We start from the raw sequence: 27,954 nt of genomic DNA, 5'->3' as shown, positions 1-27,954 counted from the left end.
AGAGTTTTTTGTAATCCATGATTGAATTTTTTGTAATCCATGATCAAACTGTTTTTTTCCTTTTTTGTAATCCACGATTGAATTTTTTGTTTTTTTTTGTTTGTTTTTTTTTGTAATCCTTGATCGAATTTTATGTAATCCATGATCGAATTTTATGTAATCCATGATCGAATTTTATGTAATCCATGATTGAATTTTTTGAAAATTTGCGATTTTTTTTTTTTAATCCATGATCGAATTTTTTTTTGTAATCCATCATAGAATTTTTTGAAAATTTGTGATTTTTTTTTTAATCCATGATCGATTTTTTTGAAAATTTGTTATTTTTTTTTTTAATCCATATTATTCAAAGAGAAAATGAGAGAGATGATGATTCTGAGGCTACCCTATCCCAGCCATATTATTCACATATCGAGTCCCAACAGCAACAGTGTAGGGATGAGCACGAAATACTGTAAATTAAATGCTGAATGGCGATTCATGCAGGGAAAGAACATATCAATATTCGCATATTCATTCAAAAACATGAAAATTCTTAATGGAGTACCCTCATTTTTTATTGAATTCCTAAAAAAAAATATTTATAATGAATTTTAATAATTTTTTCGAATTTTTTTTAAACTTTATTATGACCGATTCACCCGATTCCCGATCAGGATCGCCGGTTCACCGATCCGAATAGGTTTTTTGGAAGCCCGATCCGGGTCACCGATCCGTTTTTTAAACCATTGGGAATTCCAATTTCCAAAACGTGCTGCAGAACCAGAATGTTCCGGCTCCCATAGCCGCAAGTTCGAGTAAGCGAACACGCCCACCTCGTCTCCTTGCCAGCATCGTCACCAACTGATAAACATCTAAACTGAATGTACACCTTCAGTGCGAGCGTTTGTTCACCTTCAGTGAGAGCGTCGAGAGAAGAAAGAAAGTAGTTTTCCGCGCAGAGAGAGAGGATGGATTCTTCTAAGAAAGTGCATATTTCTCAGCAAGCCTTTGATTCGCTTGTGAGGGAGAATATGGAAGATTTGGGAATGGATCCTCAGGAAGCTCTCCAAGATGCCATCGATACTTTGAAGCTACAGGGAGTTGATCTTTCTGGTAATTAATTTCATTCATTTATTCATCTACTGCACCCCTTTCACTCCCATTTCTTCTCTCTCTTTCTCCTTGTATTATGCAACCTGCATCTTTGGTTTCACTCCCATTTCTTCTCTCTCTTTCTCCTTGTATTATACAACCTGCATCTTTAGTTCTCTGTATGCCTTATTTCTATCTCTCTCTAAATTTATGGCGTGTCTTCACAATGTTTGCTCGTTCGGGTTTTTAATGCTTTGTATCAATATTCATCTCTCCCTTCCTACTTGGATCTTAGAATGCATTTGCAGATTCGTTCTCGTATTCCATATTAATTGTGGCGTTGCCCATTTCTTTCTCTGTGCTTCTGTGGACCTTTGAAATGCATAGTGAATGACTGGCGGATGTTACGGTAACTGAGAAACTGAACATCATTTCTTATCTACTGCATACACTCTCCCCTTTTCACTCTCATATCTTCTCTCTCTGGGCATAGCCTCATTTAATAGGCATTCTATGATATCGTATAGCATTGGCTCTTTCCCTTGAACCAATGATCAATCTATTACATTCTAAGGCATTGTGTTCTTGTTCTACGCTGATGAGGCATTTCATTGGCGTGCCTTAATTTTATCCCTGCATTAATTTAGAATTTGTATTTCCTCTACTTGGTAGTTTGGATGCATCAGCTCACTGTTCCTGTTTTCTTGATTTGATGTGAAACGTGAAATGTGTATCTTGTCATCTATGATCATTCTTGTGCAAGTTATGCAGATCAATGCTGAGGTATGAAATTTCATTTCATGATGCTATCCGTGTTCTACGAAAATATTCCGTCATTCATATCTCATTTCATGATGCTATCCCTGCTCTACACATGATATTCCTTCATGCCCTTTCTTACTCAATTATGGTTATAAACCATTTTCTTTTTGTACGTACAGCTATTATAAAATGGGCCCCTGGAGTTTGCGGTGCCAATGAAAATCCTGTGATTCAGGCATTGGATAATTTGAAAGAAATATTCACGAGGTTGTCCTCCTCTGGGTTTGAGGCAATTACATTGGCAAAGGGTTCTGATGAATGTGGATTTGAGAAGTTCATAGCTTCAGCTGCAGATCTTGAAGAAATGGTTGAATTGCTCGGGAAGCTTCATTCTCTCTGTTGTGATGAAAAATTGGGAAATGCTTCCATTGTAACAAGGAATGGAGGCGTGGAGCTTCTAGTCTCTATTTGTTCTGATTTGATTCCTGAATATGAAAGACCTCTTTCTTCAGCATTGAGGACTTTGAGTTCAGTCCTCCATGGTATGGAATGGAACTTTAAGCATGCTAATTCATTCAAATAGTTATTCAATCATGAAGTTTTTTTCTTCCCTTTCTTCTCTGGTCATTGAATGTTGATGGCAAAATATTTCTATTTCAGCATTAAGGACTTTGAGTTTAGTCCTCCATGGTATGGAATTGAACTTTAAACATACCGATTCATTCAAATGGTTATTCAATCATGAAGTTCTTTTCTTCCTTTTCTTCTCTGGTCATTGAATGTTGATGGCAAAATATTTCATTCTCATGTATGGTTCTGCACATATACACGTATATGTACACATGAAACCACACTGCCGTCTACACATTGGCACATTCTTCTACATTCTATACACACAGATATATCTTTTCATATTGACATAAAGCTGCATATGTGCATGCACAACCACGTATATGCTTTATGTGTTACATCAAAGAGGAACTGGCAGCCCAGTCATAAGAACCATTGTTGTCATTGGGCTTGTTAGTTTGGCTCCCTCTGGAAAGCGAAATCATAGAGTCTTTTTCATCTACCACCACATCTTTCTAACACCCCCAACCCCAACCCCAACCCCAATCCCATACCTGTTTTTCTTGGCTTATCCTTATTAATGCATTGTTATCACTACCACCAAATACTTGTCTTCTTCTTCTAGTTCCTTTAAATTGCCCTTCATTTTTTTTATGCGTTGTGCTGGTAGAATGTCAATCTTCACCTTGAGTACCACTGATTCTAAATTTATCTTCAAAGCATGGATTCTTTCATTTTACTAGTACTAACATTCTTTCTCTACTAACGGCTTCTCAATATTCTTTCTCTATGGCAGTTTAAGTAAAGTTAGTTCTCACATGGAAATTCCTCTTTAATTGCCTCTTCCCCAAGCACAAGTTGTAATGCATGGATATTACGTTTTCTTGGCTTTTGACGGCACCTACAACCTAGTCGTTGTTTTTGAATGAATTTGAAGTGCACCATTGGTGGTAGCAACTTGAATACAGCTAGTCATATTGGGATTTTGGTTTGTAGAGGCTCTAATTTGGGAATTTATTTACTTCAGCTTCTGCCATTTTGCTGAAAAGTTCAGATTGACTATAATATCAAGTTATCATCAACTATTGGGTTCAGGGAAAATAAAATGAGCCCCCACCTCTAGTAGAATGTAATCATGTAACAAGTCCATATTCGTCTTGTTATTTTAAGCCTAGGAATCTACATGAGAATGCGAAGTTCTATTAGAAATTTAGAAATTCCTTCCACTCTTATAATTCTCAATTGTGGGCAAAAAGGTGAAAGGGGAAATGACAAAGTGGTTTTCTTGGGGATATTATACTCTGGGAATGACATGTTGGGAATAAATGGAAGTCTTGGAGCAAAACTTAATGACTTTCATTATCTTGGGTTGAGTGATATGAACAATCAAGGGGGAAGTAACAAAACATCAATGGAAGTTCTAGGTAGAACCACTAAGGAAGGGGCTGTGAAAATGGTAATGATTCACAATATATAGAGTGATCCCAACCTTTTGAAGATTACATTGTAATTTTTTTACAAAGGGTAAACAATGTATTATTTAAATATTTCTACTTCCTAAGTTTACACCAATGTTTTAAAATTCAGTTGAGCCAACTTGGACTCATATGAGTTACTTGGCCTCACTAGGGTGCCGAGGCGAGTTTACCTATCAAGATTGGGGTTAGGGTAGGCATGTGCAGTACTTGGATGTGTACTGTAGCAGCTTGTCGGAGTACTGTAGAGCTCAAGCAGACTTGCCCTAGTTCTATACTACTTCGGCACACTATAGCACTCTCCTGGGTACTTTTGATCGAGTTCTATAGTACTGTGGCAAGTCACTGCAGTGCTCGCCTGAGTACTATTCATTGTAACTAAAAATAGGTGTGGGTTCTGAAAATCTTCCAACCCCATCCCTGCCCCTTCCTCCCCCTCACCCCGACAACTACCACCACCACCACTTTATCCATTTTATTGAGCATAGGAGCCCCAAGTTCCTCTTTTTAATCCAAATTTTCACTATAATGCTAGAGATTACTAGATCCATATATTAAATTATTAGATTCGAGGAAAAACCATTGGAGTTTTCACATTTTATAAATCAGAAAAAATTGGGATTTTTTGCCTGATTTTTAAAAGCATTGTTCTTTTTTTGAATTCGATGGTCGATCTTTGTTGAAAATTGAGCCTTGGGCCTATCTTTGTGTTCTTGATCCAACCACTGGCTAGTTTAGTGTTCTTGATCCAACAACTAGCTAGTTCTTTCACGAAAAAGGAAAAAAGAGAAAAGGTCATGTGGAATTTATTTTTGCATTTTCTATTAATCGGAAATTTTGCGATGCTTGGATCTCCTAGATACGAGCCGGAAATTTGTTCAAAGAATTATATTGGGGCTGCAAAAGGAAGCTTTGGCAAGGACTTGAAGCCATGATTTGGTTTGAGAACAATGATCTGGATATTGGCCTCGAAATTTCAGGAAAAATCTAGTTTTTATTTAAGTTCATAGCATTAGTTTAATCTTTAGTATATTCAATCATTCTAATATTTTTTGTATTTTTGTTGGAATTTGTTGCATTTTATTGAAAAACATATATTGGATAGATTTTTTTTTCTCAATTTTCTTGTACATAGAGGAACATCTGGATGATTGTGATGTTATGGATTGTAATTTTTGATATTCTTGTAATGTTATAGTACATATTCATTTAGCCTGCCTCCTTTCTATTTGAAGTAGAATGTTTTTCTCAAAAGAACGAATAGTTCGAAGCTGTTGCTGTTTTTGATGGATAAACTCAATGGTTATTTTTTTCTGACTTAATAATATGAATTACATTTTCTCTATTTTTTGATGCATTTAGGATCTATTTTTTGCATTTAATAATTTTTTTTTTTTTTGGCTAAGAGGAACTATTTTTAGTTAATGGAATGTATTTTTTGGAATAGGAAATATTTTTTTGCATCTAGGAACTTTTTTGAAGATGTTGAAATACATTTCCTATGGTATGCACCCATTATAGAATATGCGGAGGCAGAGCTTTTTGAACTAGATGGAGCAAGTAAGGAGGCTTAGTCTAGCAGAGATGCATGATCCCCATGTTAGACAGATGTATGCTAGATGTGTAGGAGCTTCTAGCAGTTACCCTCTTGAGCCAGTAATACCTCCCAAGGCTAGGTTTTTTTAGGACCAGACCTTCTAAATTTAGAAGGTCGTCTACATCTTCCCGGGCTTCTACTACTTCTAGACCTTGGTAAGCCCATCTTGAACCCCAACCTTGACCCAACTTCTCCAGGTTTGACCCCAATATGCCCCAGCATTAGCGGAGGACCCTTCATTCGTGCGGGCCGCAAGACTAAAGGATAAGCTCAAGAGGACGATTGCAAGGTGGTTTTACAACACTGCTACCTTTTTTCCTTTACCGAATAATGAATATTACCAAGTAATGATCAAATAATGAATATTATCAAGTGATGATATCAACTATAGCTGAAGCAAGGTCGGGATTTAAGGGCCCAACGGTAAGTGAGCATGCAGGTTGTTGTTTAGATGATGTTGTCGTCGACTAAGATTACAATAATATCTGATGGTTGGAACAATGAGAAAGGGGGAACATTGTTCATTTTTTATCTATCCCCCAAAAGGGACAATTTTCTATTCCAACTGAGATCTCTTCCACCATAAGAGGCTGAGAAACTCCCTATTCCATGACTTGATAGAATAGCAGAGGACATTTGGGAAGAAAATGTGCTGTAGTAGATTACTGATGATAAGAGAAACTATGTGAAAGCAGGGATGTTGCTTATGGGAAAGAAAATTTAGCCCATTGTATTGATCTCATGTTGGAAGGCATAGGTCATGGGAGAGGTGTCATTTTTAGAAAGGGACAAGGATCACAGAATTTATATAGCACGACTCTTTCCTCCTAACCAAAACGAGACAACATTGTGTTCTATAATAGCTCATTGGCTTTACATGACATTAAAGTCAAACCTATGGCGATAGCTGCAATGAGATTGAAGCAGATGGTGGCATCAATGGCTTGAGTTTCTTCATCTTTTGTGAGGAGTCTGGCTGGAAAGGACATTCAACGTATTATTAGCAGCTAAAAAGTCCTTGGATTCTTTTTGACAATAAATCCTTTTCAGAAATGTTATTTTACAGTTAACATTCTCAAAAAAAACAAAAAACTCCTTTATTCTCCTTGGCTTATCCCTCATGCAGTTGGCAGTTATTACTTTGTTAGTTCTCTATGTTTAAGTAATAAGATCACACATGTTCCATCTGTGAATAGTTCTAGCTATTAGATGCATAAGATACATGGGATTGTGTATACTATGAGACCATTTATTTTTGTACAAGGAGGTCACATTCACGTTTGACCATTGGATGTGAAATCTAATAGATGAAAATATGTCACAACATTTGAGAAATTTTGTTTTGGACTTTGTGCCCAAACAACGTCATTTCCTTAACCATTGGATTTTAAATCTAACGGTCAATGATGATTGTGACTTCTTTGTAAATGGTCTCATTGTATACATTTTCAAGATACATTTTTAAACATGCTCTTGTCTCAAGTACTTATATGTCAAGCACTTGCTATGGAGCTTAGTATTAGAGGTATGGTTAGATTATCAGGATGATGTTGGAGAAGGTCCTATTCTATTTATTCAATGGTCATTCCATGCTTAGCTCTTTGATTTTAGGTTTCTTCCTTATGCTTATGGGAGTGTTGGCACCTGAGTCGCAAAGGTTCAATATTGTCTGAGAGTAGGATGATAGGATAACCTTCTTATGATGAGAAATGTTTCCTATAGCTGCTTATCAATGATCATATTATTAGTTGAATATGCTTTTGCTGTAAAGTTTTAGGTAAAGTTTAACAAATACTCTATGCTATCATACTTCTTTGAAAAGGATGTTGAGGGAAGGAATAATGTTGTTGTCATTCTCCAAATAATTATCTGATGCAAGCTATGTTACATATGACAATTATGCCTCCTAGATGGACATGATATTAAATCCCCTTATGTCAAGTAAAAGGAAAAATTGGAGAATACATTCATAGTGGCATTTGTCATAGAAAAAAGAACTCAGATTGATGTATTAAAACTTGAAAGGATACATTTCTTCTACTTTCTATTCATGTCTAGCTTATTTTGTGATTTGTCATACATGTTGAGTTGCACTAAGAAGTTAAGAAACTAAATGGATGGAACGACCTTTTATGGAGTTTCATAGTTCTCATTCATTGTTCTGGTGGCAGATTTTCAAGGAAAGGAGATATTTAGGAAGACGGATGGACCAAAAGCTCTTATGGATATCTTAAAAAAATACAGTCAGAACATCAGTATATTGGATGGAGGTCTTGCTGTTGTCACTGCAGCAGCAACTGGAAATGAGATTCTTAAGGAGTCGTTCATGGACCTGAAAATTGATGAGTTCCTGACACAACTTCTGAGGTCACTGACTAATTATGGCATGCCGAGTTTGTATGATGCCATACGGGCATTGTTGACTGCAGATGATGGTCGTGTCTTGGCTTCTCAAGTGAGTATTGGAGCTTTAAGTGCTTTTCTTCTGTGTGGTGAATGTTTTCCATTGGATTCACAAGAAAAAGTTTAGTATATGTCATCTTGTTATAAAACGTTCCTTTGGAATGTTGACACTTGACACTATTCTAACTTGAGTATTTTTTGCTGGAATGCTAATTGGTGGAGGAACTATTCCATACTCAATTCAAGTATGGTACTGGGTACTCAGAATCGCCGTCAATGTGGATATATAGTTGGTGGGTGATAAGTTGTTGCTTGTTTTTAAGGCCAGTTGTTCTGGCTTCTTCTTGGAATAGTTACTCAATTCCATTGCTCGAGGATAAGTACTTATGGTGGAAGTTGTGCATGAGTATCCAATACTCTACTTGGACTGCGTAAAGCTTATAGGCCCCTCTACACAAGTTGCTCATTTAGCTTCCATCTACTTCCTAAATTGACAATACAAAAGAAAATTCATTGAATGGCATGAAAATAACGATTTGTTCATTTCAATTTCAACCTCCTCATTTGGGTCCATCATCATCGTCATCATCATCTGAGCCTTATACCAACTATTTGAAGTCAGCTACATGAGTCCTGTTCTGTCATTCTGCTCTATCAAGGGCCATACCATCAGTCATATCATATGTCACCATATGTCTTCTTACTACTTTTGTCCATGTCCTTTTGGGTATTCCCTTTGCCCTTTTAGAGCCTTCCACTTAAACCAAATCGTCCCTCCTAACCGGTGCTATTCTAGGTTGACGTTGCACATCGCTAGCCCACCTGAGTCTACTTTCCCTCATCTTATTGCCTAGTGGAGGCACCCTTTAGTTTCATCGGATGTATTCATTTTGAATGCTATCCTTTCTTATCTTGCCACTCATCCATCTCAACATCTTCATCTCAGCTATATTCATTCTATGGATATGTTATTTCGCAAAGTTCCTTGCTCCATAAAGCATGTCTGGTCTTACGGCCGTCCTATGAAAGTTCCCCTTAAGTATATTGGTATGTACGATCACATAAGACTCTAGAAGCACTCATTTGGGTCTATCAATACAATAATTGGTTAAGAGTCTAATGCACCAGATCATGATTGTTACATCAATGGTGTCTTCTCATTAAATGGTAGACTGAACAATGCAAATAGTCCAACAAAGTTCATAAACATTATTCATAAAGAAATCCTCTTGTTTAAGTTGAGCATGGTGTAGCTTACTTTTTCAGGACCGTGAACAAACATGACAAGTATTCTCTTTGGGGGCTCAGTGGTTATTTGATACTTGTCTTTTAGAGGCAATACGGGGAATTTTATCTTTTAGACTCTCCCAGACTGTCAGTGGTAAAGTAACAAGTTTATCACTCGTCAAAATGCCAATAATTGAATGGTATTGGAGTGTCATTCTATCCCATGGTTTACTGTGTCCTATAAACATCTTATACTTCATAAACAACGTTATTTTTTTAATGCTTACTTTCTAATGAGAAATACCTCGCCACAACACCATCTACTGGCCATTCAAATTTGATTGGGAGCTTGAATCTGATTCTGCTAAGAATTTTTCTCTTAGATCTTGGTGCTGCTGGTAACCATCCAAACTGGAATGAGGGCAGTCAAGGTTTCTAAGCTTGAGGTTTATCCCTAAAGAAATCATGCCAACCTACTAATCTCTTTCTCCCTTGGGGCTGTATTCTGCTACAAAGCTTGTCTTGAAAGCGAACTATGCTAACTTACATTTTTGGGATTCTGATTCTAGAATTGGAAATAGGCATCTGGGGGTCAAAGACAAGGTCCCTTGGATGAATGCCACTGATAATTTTCCTCCCCAAGAAACAAATCTGCTATGGACTTTGTCTATATTCCATATACTCAAGAATGGTGCTCAACCTGTCACTTATGGGTAGTTTTGTTCACGTTCATTCTTGGGTGAAAATAATGGAGAAATTAGATGATCTGACATATCTAATCTAGAATATATTTTGTTTTATGTAGATCAGGATAAGGACAAAAAGTTCCAGCAGGATGATGACCTAATTTTCTGAACAATGGCCGGTGGCTTTAAGCATGTTGAATTACTTTTATCTTTTATGGGCTGTAGCTGTATTCCCCAACGTGGCTTATTACTCCATTCCTTTTGACTGGATTTCAATATGCATTTCTTATAAGACTTGGTGGTTTTGTGAGCTGTTTACCCTTTGTGACAAAGAGCCTCGATGCATGATTTTAACCACTGATTCCTTCAATACTGAAATACATTCACAAAGACAGTACTTGCAAATGCTAGAAATCACATTAGTATGAAAATTGTAGATTATGCTATTTTTCATGTTATCTCCTGTTCTAATGGTGCACAAATATGTTGTTGTCTTGACTCTCAAAAGCTCTTTCACTGATTGTCCAACATTTTAAAAAGAATTTTCCTTTGGTTTTTATTTTTTGAATCTAAGGTGTAATTGTCATGGGAAACAAAAACCAATGTGGTTTCGTTGGTAGATTTCTTACCTTCAAAGATAAGATATCCTTATTCTCCCCCATGTGCCATTGATCACATGAGGTTGGCATTGCATTCACAGGTGTAGGGTCAAAATCTAATAGTAGATTGGGCATGTTTTATTCCAACTTGTGATATCGTACCCTAAATATCTCAAGATTAATTTGAGGGTATTCTTCTTGAGCTCTACTTGAGTTTCACATTCTTCCACAGTGTGTAGCTTTCAAATAGTGGTTCATATGTTTACAATATATGAAGAACTTCGGCTTCTAAAGGAGGCAGATTTTTCTTCAAATTTTGACATGTGGACACACCTGTATACAGGTTCCGACTGTGTGATACTTCCAAATTGTAGATTCGTGAAAGTTGTGGAAACACAATAAAAGCTAAGTGTCGATGACCATTGTTATTCAATGGCACAGAAATTTATGTAAAATTGGATTTTGGGACAGACAACAAGGAGAATAAGAGAGACACAAATCTTATTGAGATGTGTTTGCATGGGTTTTTGACAATATCATTGTTGGCACAAGTGTACTTCTAGAAGACCTACTTCCTTTTACACTAAATTGCACCAAAATTGGGGGCCTTTTGTTTTAGGTCTGTTCGGTTTTTTCATTAAGGGGAGGATTGGGCTCACACAATAAGCTCACGGTCGTTCACATTGTCCAAACCCATCTGACTCACCTCTCCTCTTTATAGGATTTCATTCCGGGTCCCATGCAACAAGCTACTCGAGTAGTCCAAATCTTTCCTTTCCACTTAACACCATTTTTGGTCTAAAAGGGTACATAGTTGAAAGCCTATTCTCATCTTTTTACAATTTCATAATTATACTTATCAAAATGATATTGGAAGACTGACCTTAATGATGCGTACGTTATCGAGAAAGACCCTCTTATCCCTTATGGGACGATTTAAAAAGTCATTTATGAGACAACATAAAATATTCTATCTTTTGCCCATTGGAATTGGGAAGGGTAGAGTTGATATTCTGCATCAACCCTCTCATATAAAAAAGTGGAAAGGGTGAAAAGAATGCCTAGTTACCCAACAACAATCATCATCATCTAAGCCTTATCCCAATGATTTGGGGTCGGCTACACGAACCATGTTCCTCCCTTCCATAGGTTTAGGATTCATGATAGGATGTGGCAAAGTTTTACGCTGGTTGCCTGCTTAATGCAACCCACCTCTTTTACCTGGGCTTGAGACTGGTTAAAGGGAAGTTTAAGGTCCTCACTGAACAAAAATAGGAATGCTAAAGGCCAACATTTTGCCACGTCCGAATTCCAACAAGTTTATAGTCTTTCTAAAGGCAAACGGAAGGGCAAGATTGAAATACCTACCAATGGTGTTCTGAGGGGCAATAAAGCAATAACCCCTCATCGCAAGCTTCGAGACGAACGCGTCCACATTTGAGCTGCCCTATCTCTTCTCACTACAAACGGAGAGACTGTGATGACTTATTGTAATCCCTATGTGACACGAGCCCCATCTTCATCACTAAATGACACTTAAGAGTGGGACATACTAGTGCCTATTTGTAACAGTTGTATAGCCTTATTAAGAGTCATCCGTCCAATATTCCATGAAATACCATTAGCATACGAGATTGTTGGATGACCACCCACTTCTTCAATTATCCTGCCTATACTGCCAGAACAAGAGGTGCTCTATAAATAGAGAGCAGTTGATAGCCGAGACAATGACAGAGAAGATGGATTAGCAAGACAGATGGAAGAAGAGAAACAAAGGATAGTAAGAAGAGTAGAGTGGTAGCGGTTTTGTAGTAGCTTCCAAGCGGCGATAGCAAGTTGAAGACTCACGGAGAGGTCCCTTTCCACTGCATTCTTTTAGAAGAGGATTTGGGTTTTCTTGTTTCTGGGATTCCCCTTCTTTCTTTGGAGAATCATTATAATCATTCTTCAACAATTGTCTTTATCAAAGTATGTTTGATTACACAGAGGTTTTATCCTTGGCTTTGTAGTTAGAGTGGGAGTAGTTAACAGGGTATCCACAGGTATCCTAGTATAAAAAGAAATTCCTTTGGAAAGAGCATCCTTGCTCAGGTGATTGTTTAGCTTGGTTTGACACCTTATTGCATCACATTTCATTGGCACATATTCAATTTATCTATTTCCTGAATCGTGTAGTAGTAGCATCTAGTGATTTCTTTCAGTTGTCTCCAAACATCTGGCAACTCCGCTGGGAACAGTCCACCTCTCTTCTTATTGACCATTCTAAAGTCTCCATAAGTTTTGTCTTCCTTCTACTTCAAGAGCTTCCAGTTTCATTATGAAGATATTGATGGTAAGCATATCACCACCTTTGTGGTTGGGATCGTTGATGTTCCCATTGTGGCAAATGCCATGTTTTCCGAGTTTACCAAAGGGTATTGTCACCCCATATCTTTATAGTATTGGAACTGCTCCTCTTTCTCCCTATGATATGAAAGCCAAAGGGTGTTCAGATATTCACAATACCTCTTGTTACCCCAGTTCACAGCTCCTAGGGGCAAGCAAGCCTCCATGTTATCTTCTATGGGAATGACCACAAATCACCCAACTTGTCTTAGCTTTGGTAGCAGGGGTTGACAAATGATTGCGCTCATCGACCTCTCTTTTCCGTAGCCATGCTTCGGTCGCAGTAAAACACCAAGATACCTTGCTGTCTAGTCGGAGGTAGTCAAATCCTAGGAACCTGTCGTTATGCCTTTATGCATGCTTAGGCTTGTCCTCTCAGAACTCATTGAGGTCAAAATCGGAAATTGCCAATGTGAAAGGCTCATCTAAGGAATGCAAAGGTGCTATTGTGGCTTGGTTGCCATGCTTGGGATCATTTAGTTAGAACTAAACACTTCACTTATCGAGAGCATGAATATGCTCGCCATGCCCATCCCTTTTGGAGGTTTGATATCGGCTCACCGTGATCAAGTTCGACAGGTGGGGACAGTTGGTCTAATATTTCATAGGTGTCGATCCTCCTCAAAAAGAGGAATGTAGGGTGTGGTGTCTGCAGGACCAACATGGCTTATCCCAAATTCGAGCTCTTCGCATGAATCCTCTTTGATCTCAAGAGGGGGATGAAACTCAGTGTCGACATAAGAGACATAGGGGGTAAGGGTGTGCACCATGCCTCCCCATTGACCTCACAATGGGTTGTGAATGGCTTGTCTTGGAAACTTGTCAACATGAAGTGTACTCTCCATGTCTGTGCTCATCCTCACCTATCGACAACTTCAGACGACTAAATGGGGAAGTTAACATTGAAGGTAAATTTTAAGGTAATTACCCCCTTGCTATTTAAGAAAAAGAAGATTAAATGAAGTCATAATTAACTCGAACAGGGATGTTGATGCCATTTCTTTAGCTGCTCTTATCTCTTGGATCATCTCGAGACCTATAACATCAGCAAGCATTTCCTAAATGATTTGGGACAATCCTGTTTGCGTTATCCTTGGCCCCACTTATACCCAGGCTTAGAAAGGTTGATCCTTGGCTCTAACCACATTTTGATGCACCTTTCTTCAAGGATAGATCTCTTCTCCTTTTTTCGCAACTGCCATCACTCGGAATGAGGGGATAGACGCAAAACCTGCTTGGATACTGCTAATGTTCAATAAGGCGGAGGCGGCCGCCTAGGCGGTGACGGGGCTGTGCTGCCTAGGAGATAAGGTGGCCGCCTAGACCAAAAAAAACAAGTGATTTTTCTTTTTTTCTTTTTTTTTTCTAAAAAAAAAAAAAAATATTTGGATCCCCCACACCTCCCCCATTTTATGATATATAAAATTGTCTGTTTTATTATTTAATAAGTAAGTTTTATATGTAATATATTGTTAAGTTGCTAGAAGCACAGATCAAACCTAAACATCTACAACTTTAGATTGTAAATGAAATAATTATAACTCAAAATGAACATTAAAAGATAAAATGAACTTGAGATTTCATTTAAATATCGCAAATCACAAGTCACTCACAAGAAAATATTAAACTAACGAATAAAATAATTATGTTTTATGAATCATACATCAAGAAAACACATTGCACATACAATTATTTAATAAGCAATTAAGAATTAAGCAATTATTGAACTAACTAATAAAATAATAATTCAAGCTTCCAAATAAACAATAACATATCAAATATATATATCAAAGTATCAAAAAGAAAAATACAAATAGCAAAAAATAACATCATTAGAAATTATGGGAAAAGAATACAAAACCTAATGAAAACTATTGAAATATACCAACCTTCTTGAAGTGGACTCGATTTCGGGCCAAACCAAAATGTTTGGGATCCCAAATCTCCTCGTTTACAACCCCTATAAGCCTAAAAACGTTTGGGGTTGAATATCCTTTAATATCGTGACCATTTGAGGATTTCGAAAAAAAATTCGATCTCTCAAAAAATCTTCAAATCTAGTTTTTTTCAAGTTATTTGTCTCTCTAAAGTTCACTAAATTTGTTTTGGGGGACAAGAATGACCCCCCAAAACCCTTATCCCTCCTTTTAAGGGGGTAAAATGTCATTTTTTGCCCCCACTTGAAAAAACCTTTCCACTAAAGACCTGCGTGCCGCTTAGGCGGGCGCCTAGTTCCGCCTTATTGACCGCTTAATTGGGCGCCCGACCGCCTAGGCGGACGCCTAGTTCTGATGCCTAATTGATCCCGCCTTAAGAACGCCTAGGCGTTTTATCAAAATAACTGCTTAGGCAGTCAGGCGGCTGACTTTTTGAACGTTGGATGCTGCTCACGACAGAAACCCCACCTACACTAACGGGTGAACTTGCCAAAATAGAAGATTTGCCACTATTGCTCAAGACAGAAATCCCACCTACACTAACGGGTGAGCTTGCCGGAACAGAAGATATACCATTCGTTTGAGCGGTTGGTACAACCATTCGGTCCTTGGCTAAAAGAATGTGGGCCTTAGTTTGCCCATCCACCACAATCCCATATGCATCCCAAACGTTATCTGGGATCTCTAACATACACCACCTTGGGTTCAGCCCCAAGGGAAAGGAATAAAATGAACAGCCTTACATCCTTCTTATGGGCCATATAATCTTCAACATTTGCGAAACCTTTGACCAATAAAGGAGCCTTGTATTAAAAATGTGCTCCATAGTTATTCTGGAAACAACCGCGATAAAAGCGAGCATTTTAATCCTATTGTCCAAAATGGGGAGTGATGAAAGAAGACCCTATATTGGTCGCCAAACAATAATTCCATGCCTCCTTTATATGTTCTAACGAGGCACTCTCCTCTATAACCAATTAAACATCCTATGAAACGCCCTGACCAAGTCCATGCTGTTGAGCAAACCTGTGAGGGTTATAGGGTTCTTTCTCATCAACTTTTGTTCTCTAAAGGAAGCAAAGAGGGACAAATGCTTCCCAAGAAGAGCTCTTCCTCAGGACCCATAACTCCCCATCTAGAGATGCTCCCATTGAAACCATGAAGGCCCTATTTGTCTGTGCCCTTATTAGATAATGCTGGGTCTCAAATTCTTGCCTTGTCGGCTATATCTTTCCTAAATTTCTTGGAAGGATAGTTCATAATCCTAGCTAAGAAAGGACACTTCTAGGAGTCCTTGAACTTCAGATTTCTATCATGAATAGTGGGGATGTGGTTAGCAAGCCATCCTAAAATATACTGATCAGGGAAGATCACTCTAAATTCCTTACTTTTGAGACTTTTTTAACTTGAAAACATAATCCCGAGTGATTTTCCTTAAACCTTGGTAAATGTTGGCCAGAGCAGGATGCGCTAGAGCAAACCTAGTGCACTGTGGCATTTCACAGGCAACAAAGAAACATTTACGTCGCACATAACTTCCTTTAGAATTGGAAAGAGCAAACCGACATCAGAACAAAACAAGATACGCTGTAAAATGAACCTTGTGGAGATTTCTGGCGTAGATAGGTCTAGAGAATCAGACTTGTATGGATTTCCATTTTAGGGTTAGGATACTCGATATCTCTCTCCTTGGGACAGAGAAAGTGTTTGATCCAATATCCAAAAGGGATGAGCTTCTTCCCAAGAACACAGACGAGGGCAGTGCATTCCTTGAGCAATTCAAGGAGACCTTTGGGAGGCATTAAAAGATTCTCTTCCACATATGACACTATCAAAAGGGATGAACTCCTAATAAGGCAGTTCCTCTAGGGGTAAACCCCCAATGTAACTCACCTTAAGAAGAGTAACACCTCCTCTCCGTAGTGGAACCATGTTGAATTGGTTTCAGCGCTCTGTGACTCCAAAAAGGCTTTGACCATGGTTGAACAACAATCATAAAGCCATTTAGAGACTTGGTAGTCTTCTTGAAGCCTGATAATGATTAAGATATTTATGTATTTGTCAAAAACCTTGGATGTTTGAGCATATCCTGGAATGAAGAGCAGCTTGTTGGAAAAGCTTATACTTGCTTTATGAAGACAGTGCAACATAATGGCATCAAAGTTAAAACATTAATCCTCTTCTTAGTTGAGCTTTGCCATCTCAACCCCTTGCACGAAGAGCGTCACTTGTTGAGTCCATGAGTAAAGCTTGTCAATTTGGAGATTATGAAGTGGAAGATGATGAGATAACAATATATCATACATCTTTTCTCCATTAAGCAATGTTAGGGAATGATTTTGAGAGGTCATGGTGATGAAACCTTAACAAAGAATATGCTAAATCAACCAAAAAGATGTACACGTTGCAAAAGGAAGTTGCAGAAGTAAAGGAAATGGAAAAAGAGATGAATAACAATCATGGAACATGCATATAAGGGATGAATTCCAGCCCCCACCTTTATAATTGACACGTATAGAGACAACCTTTCTCAAGAGGCATCGAAAAGGCAAAAAGGGGATTTGACTGGACTAGTATCGTCGCGGTTGTTTATCTTCAAGAAACTGTTGCATGAGCAAGATGGCGCAACTGATGCTTTAGACCATTGGGCATTGGCATTAATTTTGGCCGGCCTTCCTTTTTCTTAAAAGTTATCTTTCCAAATCGCTTCTTAGAGAATCATTGTAAATCAAAGAAAAAGATTGGAAACCCTAAAACATGGGCAATTCATCTAGGAACTTAAGAATTGGTTATGTGGAAAAGATTGAATACCCTTCTCACTGCTAAACAAAAGATAATATCGTCATCATTAGAGCCTTTTCCAAACTATTTGGGTATCGGCTACGTGAATCTTACTCCTCCATGCTCTATTAAGGGCCATACCCTCAGTGAGGCCATAAGTCCCTATATCTTTTCTCACTACTTCCAATCAAATCCTTTTAGGTCTACCCCTTACTCTTTTCGAGTCTTCCACAAGAACCAACTCATACCTCCTAACAGGTGCTGTACTGGGTCTGTGTTGCACATGGGCAGCCCATCTAAGTCATCTTATCGCCTATTGGAGCTACATCTAATTTATTCTGAATCTATTCATTTCGAATTCTATCTCTTCTTGTCTTACCATTGATCCATCTCAACATCCTCATCTCAGCTACACTCATCTTATGAGTATGTTGTTTCTTGACCACCCAACATTCCACCCCATAAAGCAAAGCTGGTCTCACAGCTTCCTAGAGAACTTAATATTCAACTTCATTGGGCATGCGACAATCACATAAAACTCCAGTTGCACATCTCTACTTTATCCATCTAGATCTAATTCAATGTGTGTCATCTTCTTCAATCTCTCAATTTTCCTAGATTACCGACTCTAGATATTGAAAATGCGCTCTTTTTGATATTTCTTAGCCGTGAAACTTAACTTCTTCTTTGTCTCTACTCCTATTATTAACAAACTTGGATTCCATATATTCTGTCTTAGTCTGGTTAGTTTTAAAACCTTTATATTCTAGATCATTCTTTTAAAGTTCTAATTTTATATTGACGCCGGTTTGGGTCTCATCACTTAAAACTATGTTGTCTGCAAACAACATATACCACAATACTTCATCTTGTAAGTACCTAGTGAAGTCGTACATAATTACGACAAAGAAGTATGGGCTCAACGTTGATCCTTGATGTAAACCTGTGTCACCAAAAACTCACTCGTCACTCCACTAGTTATTTGCACACTAGTTTGCTCTCCCTTGCATGTATCTCTCACCAAGTCAATATGGTACTTGGAGACTCCTTTTTTTCCATCACCCAACAAATTAAATCTCGAGTTACTCTATTATAAGCTTTCTTTAGATCAATAAAGACCATGTAGAAGTCTTTTCCCCTTGCCGTAAACTTCTCAATAAATTGTCTAAATAGGGAAATTGCCTCAATTGTTGACCTACCTGACGTAAAACTGAATTGGTTTTTGATACACTTATTTCATGCCTTAGTCATGAACTTTTATATCCACTCTCCACTATATCTTCATATTGTGGCTCATAACTTTTATAGAGCTTTGGGAAAAAAAAAAAAATCTTCATTCATTAAAGAGAGATATAACATCAATGCTCAATAACACTTAATGTACCTATGCCTAACACCGACACCCATAACTTTATCCATGCTTAGATTCTTTCCTACAAGAATTAAGCATACCACTAATCCACTTCAAACTAAATGACGATATTTGGAGGATACACTCAAAAGTTATATTGCATGCTCTTGCCGTATTACAAAAACCGTATATTTAGTTTTTATTTCCTTATTCTAATAATTAATGTTCCCTTGGGCAATCCAAGGTGAGTCCTGATGGAAAATTTGTCCATTTCTTTCGCCTACTCCACCTTACTTCCCATAGGTACGCATACCCTTTGGATTGTGCTTTTCTTATCTTATAGCATGATCTTTTTATTTTATGTATAATGGTTGGAACTATTAATTACTGGGTTACAGATATTCCGTTATGTATGCATGATTGAGTTTTAAAGTTATTCTCTTCTTGAACCACTGCCGTACTACTTTCTACCAAGATTACCATACTTATATGAAATGATGGCCAAAACACTTGCTGATTCAGGTTTATGGCTACGCCCGGAGATTTGCTAAAATTGGAGCCCACAGTTCCCTGCTAGATTCACTTCGTCAAGAAAGACTCAAGTCTTCTTCTTTAATTTTTGCGGCAACTGCTTTGCGGACAATTGCTGTTAATGTAAGCTAATCCATTTGGTGTTCATTTGTGGTGACAATCCTTTCTATGTATCCTTGGTGGATATTGCCTTGCCTTATTCATTTTCTTGTTGACGTTACTTTACTTTCCGAGGAGCCATCTTGTAAGTAGATTCTCCTTTTGGGATTTCTTCCGTATTGTTTCATGTTCTTTTTATTAATTTGTTGTCATGTATTTATCTATTTTCTTGCAATGAAGTTTCTTGGCACTAGTCATCTATTATTCCTGGTACAAAATGGGTCATGTTCCTGCCCATGTTTCTCAATTTATCACCCAAAAAATAGTAGCTGGTTCGAACATGTTCCTGCCCATGTTTTTCAATTTATCACCCAAAAAACAGGAGCTGGTTCTTGTTCAACCAGAAATGAAATTAGCTTTTAATAGAATTTGTTGGGTTCCCTAGGCGGCTCATAGACCACCGGTTTGGAGGCTCAATACAAGGGAGCACTACAGCACCACAAGAGTAATGGTTGAGTAGCCTACAAATAATGTTCAACTTTAGGAAAATCCTTTGTCTCACACTCTCTCTTAGGCAAAGCCTTAGTCCCACACTCTCTAGGACAGCGGGGAGAGAGAGAGACCTAATGAGACGAACTTATCTCTTGATGGGCAAAGGTCCAAACCAAAGGACTAGGTGGCCCAACATGAGATCGAGAGATGTGGCTTGAAGTGAAGTCTCTAGTGAGATGTGGCCAAAGTGGCCCTAGGGAAAGGTGCGATGAGGCTGAGGCTCAAAGTGAAGGCTAGAGAGAGATGTGGCTCAATCTGAAGCAGAGGAGAGAGGGAGAGAGAGAGACTATTTCATTTCCTTCAAACCAATTGTTTAGTAAAGAAAAAATGTTGAATACATGCACAAAAGGGGCTCACTCTTTTTTATGGTAGAGTGGAGGAGTTGCATCGCCCAATTCTTTGATGTGGGACTAAACCCATGCCAAATCAAAAAGCTAGACAACATCTTAAATGAACATGAGATGTCACACCCCAAGTTTTATAACACTAAAATTCCTAAGATGTGACAGTCAATACTTAAAGAACAAAACAAATTGAAATTTTTACTATATATTGTACCAAAACAAATTTTCTATTCAGGAACTTTCAGATTTGTACAAAGTCTATTCATAACTTATAATTTACTTGAAGATCTATATATACATATATATATATATATATATATATATATATATATATATATATAATTTTGATAGAACAAAAGTTACAAAGGCGGATTTATTCATGACTACAAACTTCTTCCAAACTACTCCTGTTGTACATACGAACAATACGGCTGCAATTATTATGAAAAAGAATTCACAACAGTTTGATGAGTTTGGCTACTCAGTAAGTGACTATCATAATCCTAAAAAATCATGGTTAGCAAAAGTAAATATTTTCTAAAAGAATGCATATTAAAAACAATATGAGGAAGAGCATACATGTAGAATAGTTTCAAATTCAGAAAACCATAATTCAACATAATTCAGAAGATTTGAATGCATATTGAACCGGTATGAGGAAGTGCATATATAAATCCTTCAACAGAAATGCTCAGTTTAACATGATTTAAAGGATTTCACAAAGTACCCTATTGACGTCCCAAGTAAGTTATCTATATACCCCACCGACGCCTTGGATGCGTCCACTTAATTTCTACCGACGTACCGGATAGGTCCGCTCATATTTTCTAAGGTTCTATGAATTCCTTCCATGCTAGATCTAGTTACATGGGATCTTGATATCGTAATAAGTATGACTTAGAGTGTATTTCTATTAAGATAGGAATCCTAAACCTATTATTCTGATACCAAACTAACTCCTGACGTAGAAGTCCTACCCATTGGGCCAATCAAATCTTGATGTGTAGAACCCCTACTATCACAATCAGTAGAGAGACACCATCAACGAGTGAATTCGTTGCGTATTTTCTCACACATGCACACAACCCTAACGCGTTTTGGGGCTTTTGATAGGCACTGGCCTTGCAAGACACGACCCTCTCATTTGCCTTTTTAGTGAGAGAGCGCTACGCCATTAAAGGGGTCCCAATGAGTAGTGCATCACATAAGTTTTGGGGGCGCGACCTCCCAAACACATACACTCCTAACTCTCATTCTATCATAGAGAGCAAGGATAAATCACAGTTGCTGGCACAATTATCTCATCAAATCATAACAGAAGCATGTATCCATACCCACATATCTTATCAGAAGCATGTTACCATGCATCGATCATTTAACAAAAGCATGTCGCATCCACGCATATCTTTCCAGAAGCATGTCTCACATGTCTTCGACATGTGTGATCAGTTATTGAGTGTTATGTGTAGTAATTTCCACTCAGTTATTGTCATTTTTGAGCATTTGTACGAACTTGTCTTTATCTCCAGTCATGTGATTTGAACACCCTAAGTCTATTATCCAGTCATTTCTACTGTTGATCTTTCTGTAGTAATGAACTCAGCCACATTAGCCTGATATCTGTCACTGTGGTATCTCCTTCATCTTCGCAATCTTGGATCCCTGCGGTGAAATCAAGTGATAGCTTGGTCTCCATGAGAAATGCACAAGATGTTTGAATTTCCCACTCCTCGTTAGTGACTTGCCCATACTATGAGCCTCTAGCTCTGCATTGCCTTTTGCAAATTTACCTTGAAGTCATGTTTAAAGTGACTGCACTTCTCGCATCCATAACAAATCTTCTTTTGCTGTTGTGTTCAATGTTTCATCATTTTTTCTTGTCGAAGCACCAGCCGTCTGCTTTGCAAATGTCTCCTGGTTTGGTTTATCAGGAGATTCTTCAGCTCTAATAGTAAATGCCATGCAAGCCATTTATGGATATTAATGATTATATAGTTGTATTCAGGCTTTATTCTACAAATTAATATTCATCTCATCTGTACCTCGTTGGTTTGCAATTCAGTTTCTACCTGCGAGATTTCGTTGCAGTTATTATCTGGTCTCATAAAGTAATATGAGATTGACATTTTACCTTAAGTGATTCCTGTGGTCTTAGTTTCTATTAGCTGTAGTCAAGCATCATTTCTCTCCAGCCCAGAGAGAAGAGGTGCCTTAAATCGAAGCTAGAGAGTAAGGTGGCCCAAAGTGAGGCCTAAGGAGGGAGGAGGGAGGCATGGGGAGGGAGTATTTTGTTTCCTTCAATTGAATTGTTTAATACATCCGCAATAGGAGGGGCTAACCCCTTCTATTGTGTTGGGTTGAGGTAAGATCACTTCTTCTTTGACATGGGACTAAATCCACTACACTAAAGTATAAACAACCTAAAACAAACATGAGAAAGGGATAAACAACCTAAAACAACATGAGAAAGGAATAAACAACCTAAAACAACATGGGACTAAATCCACTACACTAAAGCATAAACAACCTAAAACAACAAACAAATATAAAGATGGTTTCCAACTACATTGAAAGGTAATATACTTTGGTTAAATTAATGGATATTTAGATTTTCAAGAGTCAATGCAATGAAAGAATATGATGGCTACTATTTTTACCCAAAAGCATTCATATTACTTTCTTGGAAGTTAATCTAAACCCTTCGAAACATCGACATTCATGGTCTTTCCAAGGTTTATAGTATTCACACCAACTTGACATTAATGTGACCCGTTTTCAAGCAGTAGCCTCATATCAGTATCTTGCTAGTACATTTTTCATTTGATTAAAAATAAGACTTTTGATTCATTCATATGAAACTCTTGAAACTGCATGACTTAACTTTTCGATTGATTATTTTCACCAATGTTTCGCCCTTGACTTAAAAAGTTCCTCTTTTAGTTCTCTTTATGCCATGATTTTCAACCTCATTTTTACGTGTTTTGATTCTGGGATTCTGTTTCTTAATGCAGGATGAAATATGCCGGTCGATTGCTGAAAGTGGAGGGCTTGATGTGGTTCTCCAGTGTATTGATGACAGCGGTGCAAGAAATGATAAAGCTGTCGCTAAAGCTTGTTGCACGTTGTTGTGCAAGGTTTTTTAAGTTTGTGCTTCATCCTATAGATCTTAATTCGTTATATTGATTTTATCTTTTCCATGAAATTTTATCTTCTTGTTTCATTTCATAGTATCATTCTGAAATGTCATATCTCGTTTTGAAGCTAGCAGGAAGTGATTCTAACAAAAGTTGCACTATTCAGAAGGGAGGGCTTAATATACTTATAAAACTTTCATCTAGATTTTCTGATGATCCTTCCATTTTACTGGAGGTAAATAATATACCAAATCATTTCATTTCTCTTAGAATTTTTGGTTATATTTGGTACCAGGGAAATATAGTTCATTTTAGTTTTGTTTTGAAGAGTAATAAAATGCTGTTCACGTATTTCAAACTTTCATAATCTTTTGTGATGCAGATAATGTCTATTGTCTGTGCCCTATCTCTGAGATCCCCTGAAAATGCAAGCGCTGCAATTGAAGCTGGTGTGGGTGATGTTGCAATTGAAGCCATGCAGAAGTTTCCTGCTGCCCATCAGATGCAAAGACAGGCTTGCCTCATGATTCGAAATCTTGTTGCTCGGAATCATGAAAACAGGCATGTTTTATTTGATGTTATTAGACTTACATCTGGATATTGCCAACCAATCATTTATAAGGGATCACACTTGTCCATGGTTTTCTTTGTTTTTTCTTTTCAGTCTAAATCAATGTTAAAATGTTCTTAGTCATTGTGAAATCTTGTAATGCTAGAGGAATCCTGGAGTTTTGTGCTGTAGTGGTCCCTAAGTGACTTCAACTTAGCTTATTAGGAAATAAATTGGCAAGTAATTAGCCCCTCCCATCTCAAGTAACATTTACGGCATAATGTTTATGCAATAGTCATGTCCAACTCATTACCGGTGTGCTATACGTCACAACTTTAGATGTTGATAGTGTGCATCAGGTCATGTGATGGAGATCAAGAGTTGGGTGATTAAAAAATTTAGTTTTATTTTTTATTTTCATGGATGCCGGTATACATTTTATTTTTCTATTAGGGATTTTTTTTTTAGGAATTATAATGTGGGGTTAATCTCCAGCACTTAGTTTCTATTTTTTATTTTCTTTTTTATTATTCGTGATCACAATGCTGTTCACATGTTACTATTCATGGTTACTGTTCATAGGGGTATTTCTGAAATTTTAGTATTGTGGGCGTATTTTAATGTCTTAAATTGTTTATATCAATCTCAAGTTAATTTTAGAGTTACATAGGCTTATAAAAGGTGGGACATCATAGTATGGGGATGCATATGTTATTGGAATGAATTTTATTTTACGAAAGATGAAAGTTCTTCACTTGGCTTGATTTGCAGCCATATGTTTTCTCCATGGTTGCTGATTTTTACTTATTTGGGGTCGTGGAGGTCTTAGCCATAGGGCTGCCGATCTAATTCGATTGTGCAAGGAAATAAGCAACTTGACAGAGAGGGTTACATAGATGTTGCACAAGTGGGGCCAGCAACAACGTGCCCTAAAAAAAGAGGGATCCTCATGACATATCGAAATCATGAGGGTTTATAGGGATTTTGGTGTGAATCAGAGTCCAAGTCTAAGTGGAAACAAACTGATGATATTTCAAGTTACATAAATGGTTTAATGCACAATGGCATCGACAACAACATAATTTTGAAGGAGAACAACAAGGATCCAATTTTCATTTGGATTCAATATTCTTTGAATCAATGGATGGTCCTATCTTTGATCGTGCTCCTATCTTTGACAATAATCCTATTTTTGATAAAGACCTAGGTGATCATGTATTTGATGGTGATCCCATTGTGGTTGAACCATTGGATGAAAAGAAAGAACTTGGAGTTTCTCTCTATGGCAAGAACAAGTTGTAGGCGGTGGTGATGGCCATCGCAATGATGGTAGTGACTGATAGTGGTGGTGATCAAGAAGTAAAAGAGGCAACTGGAGGCAGTGACCATAAAGAGTTTTTTTCTCTCGCCAATGGTGGGGCTTACCTTTCCTGTTTTTAAGCAAAGTATTCCCCCCTGCAAAGGTAGGTTACTGTAGCTAGGTGCACCAAAATCCTCAGCAACTTGTTTGAGGATATTTTTGATCAGGCCTTTAACCCATAGGTCCTAGGATCAAGCCCCAATGAGAATGTGCAATATTCGGATCGATAGAGACCTTATATTTAGAGGAAGATTTGTATTAACCTATTTCAAAAATCGATGGCGAGTTTCCTCCAACCAGGATAGAATGATGAAGTTCAAGAGCTAGGTGATTAAAATGTTTAGTATTATTTTATTTTATTTTATGGATGCAGGTGTATTTATTTTTTTAAGTTTAATTTTTTAGGAATTATAATGTGGGGTTAATCTCCAACACTTAAATTCTATTTTTTTTTTTTTTTTTTTTAACTATTTGCAATATTGTTCATGGTATTGCTCATGGGTTACTATTCATAGGTATTGTTCATGGGTTACTGTTCAAAGGGTATTTCTGAAACTTTATTATTGCTTTAGAGGTATTTTAAAGTCTTATATTATAAACTTGGATCTCAAGTTAATTTTAGGGTTTAATAGGCTTATAAAATGTGGGACATCACATTATGGGATGCTCATGTTATTGGAATGAACTTTATTTTATGAAAGAAAGTTCTTCTCTTCGCTTGATTTACAGCCGTCCATTATTGCTGATTTGTACTTGTTTAAGGTTGTCGAAAGAGGTGGATTTAATTTCCCACCTTTCCTTCCTGCACCATTATGCTTTTAAAGATCCTGATCCAATTTGTTTCCATACATTCATCAAATTGGACCATTCACACAAGTTGCGTTCATTGTGCGTGGAATTTAATAAGCCATTCATCTTGAGGCAAGTAGGTTCATTAGTTTTTTAGACTGGCATATCAGGCCATTTGAACTCGTAGGTCACCTGCCATGAGACATACTTGGCTGAAATTGCAAGCATCAAGTGAAAATAGCTGTAGGGTCATAATGCATTCTCTTTATGCATAGGTTTCAGACCCCTTAAGTAAATCCCTTGTTTTGACTTCTCATGGGCCTTCTACGTCTGAAGATCCATCACTTGGTCTTCAATTTTTAGCATTAACCAATGTTAATTTCTTTTCTCTTGAACTAAGCATCCCAAGTCTTTGGCTATAGGAGCTCCACGAAAGTGAACAGAGAGCATCTGATATTTTCAAATTTTCGGTAGGCAACAAAATAGTAAGACATTCAGTTGATTGCTAGCTTGCACCTTAAAAAGTTTTGTAAAAAAGAGATTATATATTAATTGTATAAATTCCACGTGTTTATAGGAAATACCTTTGTTATTAGGCAGTTTTAGAGAGAAAAGCTACATGTTACGAGGCATTACACAATTTTCACCTGTTTCCTTTCTACATATTCATCTCACTAGTAGTTTGTCATGCAGGTCCATTTTGCTGAATAACGGTATTGAGACGCTTGTGAGGAAGGCCAAGGAAAACCATGAAAGCTGCAAAGATGCTGCAACTGCTGCATTGAGAGATCTCGGACTAGATAACTACAATGTGTAACCACCACACATGGCATTTCTTCATCCATCTTCTTGTGCATGCCACTGAATCAAATTTTCTGTACTAGATCCCATTGCATTTCTCTGCAGCGTCACAAGGAATTATTCTCCCCCCCTAAAGAGTATTGGATTCTGCCCAAAAGCATATTTTAGCAATTGCCACACTACATGGTGCTGCCTGTTTATAGGTACTTGCAGGGTTCATCAGGACCATGCATTATTAGGAACATTGGGTTTAGCTTCTTGCCAGTGACAAATGTCCAGTTGTAACAAGTTTTTGATGAAATCACACAGGAATTATGCAAGATAACATTGTACATTCCATTCACAATATAAGGGATGGTTTTAATTTACCTTTTGGAGCAGAAGCCCAGATTGGTGAAGGGTGCATAAGGAATGGAGCATGAAAAATCTATGTAAAAGATTAGTCAATAGCAATATCTTACGTATAAGAACCAGTCTGCACATTCACTTAGGGCTTGTTTGGGGCTTATTTATGAATAAGTGATCCGTCATTGGTCCTGTTGGGTTATAAAATATAGCATCCCGTAAACAATGGAAATATCCAAAGTGAGGATAAAGGACCTTGATAAAGGAAAATAAGTGGGGAGAGATGAAGGATTTTGATGGTTTAAGGGGTATGAATTAACTGAAACTGTGAGGCTTGTGTCAACTGCTTTTCTACTCCGGCTGTCGCGCGAGATGATATGTTAAGGTATCACTACTGTGCATACGACAGTACAGATGGTCGGAGGTGCTTAAAGATATAGTTCTTAGAGAATTTTTAAGGGTGTGGTTTCTATAAGGTTGCAACCTTAAACAATCCAATTAAGGCACACCTCCAAATTTGATCGTAACATGTAATTTTTGTGTAAAAAATTCTTAGGATTATTTGAAACTCTATTTATAAATTGGGTGTGGTTTCTAAAAGG

The 27,954-nt window shown here is 37.5% G+C and overlaps 1 protein-coding gene across 5 annotated transcripts; it reads left to right on the top strand.

Annotated features, from left to right (window-relative positions):
- Positions 1 to 715: 715 nt before the first annotated feature.
- LOC18424767 (ARM repeat superfamily protein) lies at positions 716 to 27,375 on the top strand. Of its 5 annotated transcripts, none has more exons than XR_016053429.1 (8): positions 716 to 1,095; positions 2,016 to 2,378; positions 7,650 to 7,933; positions 19,370 to 19,501; positions 23,385 to 23,507; positions 23,642 to 23,742; positions 23,890 to 24,068; positions 26,900 to 27,375. XR_016053429.1 is itself a non-coding variant. In XM_006829344.4 (8 exons), the coding sequence occupies exons 1-8, from the start codon at positions 951 to 953 to the stop codon at positions 27,021 to 27,023; spliced, it is 1,458 nt and encodes a 485-aa protein (XP_006829407.1). In that variant the 5' UTR covers positions 716 to 950; the 3' UTR covers positions 27,024 to 27,375. The 5 variants fall into 5 exon arrangements, 2 of the variants coding, with proteins under 2 accessions (XP_006829407.1, XP_088720064.1); XR_016053430.1 differs by having other exon boundaries at positions 23,385 to 23,516; positions 23,635 to 23,742; XM_006829344.4 differs by having other exon boundaries at positions 23,635 to 23,742.
- The last annotated feature ends 579 nt before the right edge of the window (positions 27,376 to 27,954 follow it).

The sequence above is a fragment of the Amborella trichopoda genome, chromosome 4 (genome assembly GCF_054954075.1).
Source record: "Amborella trichopoda isolate Santa Cruz 75 chromosome 4, AtrichopodaSantaCruz75HAP2 v2.0, whole genome shotgun sequence".
NCBI lineage: Eukaryota > Viridiplantae > Streptophyta > Magnoliopsida > Amborellales > Amborellaceae > Amborella > Amborella trichopoda.
The sequence above is the reverse complement of the archived record's forward strand: the minus strand, read 5'-3'. Positions and strand labels throughout refer to the sequence as shown.